At 32.4% G+C, this 5508-nt stretch overlaps 1 protein-coding gene across 1 annotated transcript; it reads right to left on the reverse strand.

Annotated features, from left to right (window-relative positions):
• Window positions 1-684: 684 nt before the first annotated feature.
• LOC145095830 (uncharacterized) lies at window positions 685-5115 on the reverse strand. The gene is made up of 16 exons (XM_079033654.1): window positions 4965-5115; window positions 4726-4782; window positions 3915-4529; window positions 3521-3833; window positions 3293-3439; window positions 3075-3163; window positions 2902-2994; window positions 2683-2812; window positions 2542-2606; window positions 2290-2464; window positions 1794-1988; window positions 1673-1720; window positions 1447-1602; window positions 1304-1386; window positions 1100-1215; window positions 685-1023 (listed from the first exon to the last, which is right to left on the reverse strand). Exons 3-16 carry the CDS (start codon window positions 4493-4495, stop codon window positions 962-964), a joined length of 2253 nt encoding a protein of 750 aa, XP_078889780.1. The 5' UTR covers window positions 4496-4529; window positions 4726-4782; window positions 4965-5115; the 3' UTR covers window positions 685-961.
• Between the last annotated feature and the right edge of the window lie 393 nt (window positions 5116-5508).

Genomic DNA, 5508 nt, shown 5'->3' on the forward strand with positions numbered 1-5508 from the left:
TCCTTCTGCCAATTTTCCCCGTAAGGAGTCAACTCTTATGAATATCTATTAAGTCAAAGCAAAGCTTGAACTTTACTATGGGGAACAACTTTGTCAACATGCCTGATAAATTCTCCTCGGTATCAATCTTCAAGATAGGTAACCTTTTTTTCATAATGTCACGAATAAAATTCAACATGACGTCAATATTTTTCATCTTTTCATGGTAAATTGGATTTTTCACAAGAGACAAAGCACTCTTAACTGTCACAGTATAACCACCTTTAACCCAAGGCTCTCAGCTAAAATCAACATCTCTTACTAAAGCTTTAGTGAGGTTTTGGCGTTTTGTGTTGGGTTTGATTTCCATGTAAGTATCCAATTAAGTCTTAATTTGAAAATCAAAAATGAAACAGCCATTACAAATTAATACAAATTATTGTCGATCAAAACGATACATTTTTTTAACACAAAACGTTGACTTTAGTAAATGGTGTACAAAAAAATGACTAAACGTGAACAAAAATAATAGTTTATTACCCTACAAACTGATTTTCCCTTTTGTTTAAAATAAAAATAAAAGGTATATGTCCGCATAAATCGTATAACTTTTAGTTTGATAGCTCTTATGTTCAAAAATATAAACTTCCATCAATGCAAATATCAGAAAATAAAAGAAAATTCGATTATACCAATATGCAAGAATTTGCAACAAAGGTTACTTTATGTCAAACACGCAGCATACAAGAGTCGCTTACGTAAATATATGTTCATGTGTTTTTTTTTATCTCTTGGCACTACTTTTTACATCACTAAAAGTAAAATAAAGTGACATTTTTTTTAACGTATCACTCGATAAAATTGCATTTTGTAACACTTGAATTGCCTATAAAGTGTGACAAAAAAAGCATATGAGCCTCTCTTTCTCTCTCTACAATATTATGCAAAAAATTGTAAATGACACTCGTGACTTAATATCATATCAATCCACATCATGTGCCTTACTCCCCAACTTTACTATATCTTCCACAAGTATTTTCCCATCTGTTAATAAAAAATCAATAAAGTGAGTTTTTTATAAATATATATAATTTTATATTACTAAATAGTAAATACTAACCTTTATCTTTTGAAAGGTTGCTAATAAGTTCTTGAACACCTTCCTTGCCTAAAGTATCTTTCAAATATATGGCTGCAGATGCCACTTCTTCAGGGGTAACTTTTCCATCATAATCCCTGAAAAGTCAACCAGTTAGTCAACCTTACTATAAATAGTATAAAGTGATTAATTATATATTTATTATTTAATTATTTATCAACCAACCTATCAAGAACACGCCAACGATCACCGATTTTTGCATCCACATCATCGATTTCTTTCTCAAGTTTTTGTAGCATAGCATCAACCTAAACCATAAAATGTCACTCAAAGGGCAAAAAAGGAAAAGGGTAAAAACGGAAACTTACCCTGTTTATAAGAGCTGATGACACCTCATCAGCTACATGTTCCTCACTTGAATTATCAATTTCCTCATGGACATGAGCAGCTTTATACGCCTTCATTATCTCCTTTTCACCATCCCTTCCTTCTTTATTATCCATCATACTATGATACAGATTTATCTAACACCATACAAAATTACCAAAATGCCCTTGAGTAAATAATATGAAGAAGTAGGGTGAGAAAACATACCTCTTTGTTAACAAGCCTCAGAAACTCTTCACGCTCTCTGCTAACAGACTGAAGAAAAGCACGTTTTTTTAGAAAATTATAGAAAGAAAAATATAATTAAATAAAATGTCTGAATGCTTACAGATGCAGAAGCTAAAACAGCTAAAGCTTCACTGACTTTACAAAGCTGTTCTTGTTTTTCTAAAGCTCTTGCTCTTGCTTGTTCTTGGATTTCTGAAGCTGTTGGATTAATCATTTCCTCTAATGCAATATCTTTGTTGTTTTCAATCGATTGCTTCATTTTAGCTTGTTCTTCTTCTTCTTTCTCTTCTTCCTCCTGTGATACAAAATTACCATTTTACCCTTACATAAAGAAAAAAAAGATAAAATGATGATTTTACCCTTTACATAAACAAAAAAAGATAAAATGACCATTTTACCCTTACATAAAGAAAAAAAGGTAAAATGACCATTTTACCCTTACATAAAGAAAAAAAAAAGGTAAAATGACGAGTTTACCATTACATAAAGAAAAAAAGGTAAAATGACCATTTTACCCTTACATAAAGAAAAAAAGGTAAAATGACGATTTTACCCTTACATAAAAAAAAAAGGTAAAAATTTGGATGGAAGAGAACCTTGATGAGTTCCTCTTGCATTTCAAGAAATTCTAATTTTCTTTTTCTTTCTGAAACAGAATCTTCAGAGGGCAAAGAAGTAACTCCAACAGTGTCCACAACTTCATCTGGCAATGAAGATAATGTGGCTCTCACAACTTCTTCAGGCTTTAATTTCCCAGAAACAGTGAATGCTCTGTAAATATATAAAGAATTTTTTTATTAAAAAAAGGGTAAATCCGTAAATGAATTATGATTATGAATCCAATTTACCTTGAAAGAATCAGGAGAGAAGATGGAACAGAGTGATTCAAAGACAAATCCAACCAATCACGAAGCTGCAGAAAAATGTTTGACCAAATTAAATTTTTTTCCAAATTTTTTTTTAAATAAAAAAAAGAAAAAAAGAAAAACCTGTTGACGCATTTCATCAACTGAACGTAATCCAAGCATGCCTCTTTCTCTACAATCTTCACGAAGTTCATCTTCAGAAAGAGCATCCACACCACCTTCTGCTTGAATCATCTTATCATCATTCTTAATCCTACAAAAAATTAAAAAAGGTATAAATTGTAAATAAACTGACCACATTTTAATGATTTTTATAAATAAAAGATGAATAAATTTATATACCATTGAAGTCTTTTTCTGAGCATGTAACGAAGGTAAGCATCTGTTCCAAAAGGTTGGATTCCCATATATTTGCACATGTTCACTAATCGAGGCCTAATAAAAAGAATTATTTTTTTTTTAATAATTTAATGAGAAATTATATCATTTGCTGCATAATTCGCTAAGAATATGACCTGCTGATATTATCGAGGGTAAGTTCGTCATTGAACAACTTTGCAAATCCCAAAATTTCATCATTAGCAACAGAAGAACCTTTTCTGACCTGTAAATCAGTTTGTAAAAGAAGCGATGAGACCAAATGACCATTTTACCCTTAATGGATTAAGCTCATTAAGTGAAAAAGAAACAACCCCAAAAAGTATAAAGATTGAAGTATCGACTATAATCTTACCTTGCTCAAAAATTCATCAAGATCTTCTGCTGTTTTCTTGATTTCTCCACTTCGAGTATTTTGGACCTCTTTAGCCATTTCTTTAACAGTATCTTGAAGAAATTTCGCGTATTCTATTCTTGCATTTAACCTCCTTTTCAATGCTTCCTACAAACATAATCAAATCAAGATGATAAGAACTTATATAAATTGATGTTTAGAGGATCATATGAAGATATGAAGCAAAACCTGTTCTTTCATTTTGTCTTGAAAGGTAGAAGGTAACATGTTGGGGAAAAGTTTCAAGAAAACAGGAAGTAAGAACTCCATGAAAGGGACAATAATGAAAACAGCAACAGGAACAAGACGAAAGATATCTGCTGTTGTTCGTGTTAGTTGTTGTCTCTCTCTTCTAGAAAGACTCTTTCCACCTGCAAGCTTAAGAAGCAATCTTGAACTGATCTTTATATCAACACCAAGAAGCTTGATACCCAACCAGTAATGCTTCAATGTTGATATGAATTCGTTTTTCCAGTGAACAAGTTTTATAGCCCAATCTTCCCTAAATTGCATAAAACACAAAAGAAATCGTTGGTTTTTGACTTTGTTGATACAGAATAAGTTCCAAAAATGTAAATCAAACCTGCTCATGGAAGCTATTGCTCTTAAAGCTGGGCCAATCCCCAATAGAATTGCCCATGTTCTTTGTAGAATGGATTTTGCAGTAGTCTTCTGTGATTCTGTTACTTGTTTGGCTTTTACTTTGGCTTTTGCAGTGCTTAAACCTTCAACAGCTTGATCACATTCCTCTGGTGAAGCTTCCTTTCTCTTTTTAGAAACTTGTTCTTTATCATCATCTTCACCACGCATATCTGGTTGATGTGCTGTGGCCATTGAAGAAAATTTTGAAGATTGAAATACCAAATTCATCCTCATACGTGACATATGTCCGAATGCTCCATATCCAGTAGTGGAATAGAATCTATGCGGGGTAAAGAATGGGAGTGTGGAGGAATTTCTAATTTCTTCATGTCTTGTAAATGTTGCAGAGTCGGATTTTGTGGTGAACGGGTCTTTGAAAGGGGTATCTGGTGTAGAGCTTGAGTGACCTGCGTCTGAGTATTTGGCATAGTGGCTATGGCTCAGGGCTTGAACAGAACGACCAGAAACATTGATGTAATCAGAGAGAAGCTTCCTTCGTCTCAAAATTGCTCTGGAAGCCATTATCCAAAAACCCTAAGCGATCAAAAGAAAAACCCTGAAACAAGCACTTCAGAGTTCAGAGATCGACACGTATCAATCCAAACCACCATACACTTTTCATTAACAATCAACCAAATAGAAGAAGCTTAACAACTTAAAACACTCATCCCGAGTTGCGAAAGCGATTGTTCACCTAACCCTAATGAGCTCAAGAAAGGAAAAGGATGATGAAAAGGGACCAAATCAGATACCTGTACTAATTCGTAAGATTGATCACCAGCAGCCTACCAATAACAAGAAGACAAAAACTGCATCGAAACAGAACACAACATTATCCAAAAGATTCAGGAAATACAATATGCAATCAAAAGTCAATTTCGGCGACGAGCTTCAACAATCAGCAAAATTAGAAAGCTAAATAAACAAATAAGTCGGAAGAACGCAAAAAACAGTGAAATAGCTTGGATTAATCAGCAGGTTAACGACTTACAGTGGTTTTGTAGGAGGAAATGGGGGAATGAGAAAACTTGAAAGCGGAAAATGGAAATGGTGGTGGGGAGTAAAGTCTTATAGGGTTGCCTGCTAGTCAAGACAGCGAACGGGATTTGGATCTTCGAATATGCGTCATGGCTGAGTATTTCACCTTATAATTATGAAATAAGTCCATCTTGATATTATTTATTTTGGGATTTAAGAATGTAACGTCGACATAAGATAATAGATTTAATGCATATTAAAAAATAAATAACAATAATAAAATTGATATTTTAAGACACATTGATATTTTAAGACACTTATGATAATGGAATATGAACTTCTAATTTGTTAGAATGTCGACCTCTTGACAGACAAAAAAAATTCATTTTTAACCCTTTCTATGGAATATATATATATATATATATATATATATATATATATATATATATATATATATATTGATTGTTTAGTTTTTGTTGTTCTTGATTATTATCATTTTGTAGATGGAGGATATTTTATATATTATCATTGATATTTTTATGTTTAAAAAGTGCATA

This window comes from Lactuca serriola, chromosome 1 (genome assembly GCF_051521515.1).
Source record: "Lactuca serriola cultivar US96UC23 chromosome 1, Lser_US96UC23_V15, whole genome shotgun sequence".
Classification (NCBI taxonomy): Eukaryota; Viridiplantae; Streptophyta; class Magnoliopsida; order Asterales; family Asteraceae; genus Lactuca; species Lactuca serriola.

Excerpts from the sequence above, each read along its gene's own strand:
- LOC145095830 (XM_079033654.1), bottom strand. The coding sequence starts at position 4,495 with ATGGCTTCCAGAGCAATTTTGAGACGAAGGAAGCTTCTCTCTGATTAC. Across the intron at positions 3,440-3,520 it reads AAGACAAAATGAAAGAACAG|GAAGCATTGAAAAGGAGGTT; the intron begins GTTTTGCTTCAT and ends TTATGTTTGTAG. Across the intron at positions 1,024-1,099 it reads CAACCTTTCAAAAGATAAAG|ATGGGAAAATACTTGTGGAA; the intron begins GTTAGTATTTAC and ends TTTTATTAACAG.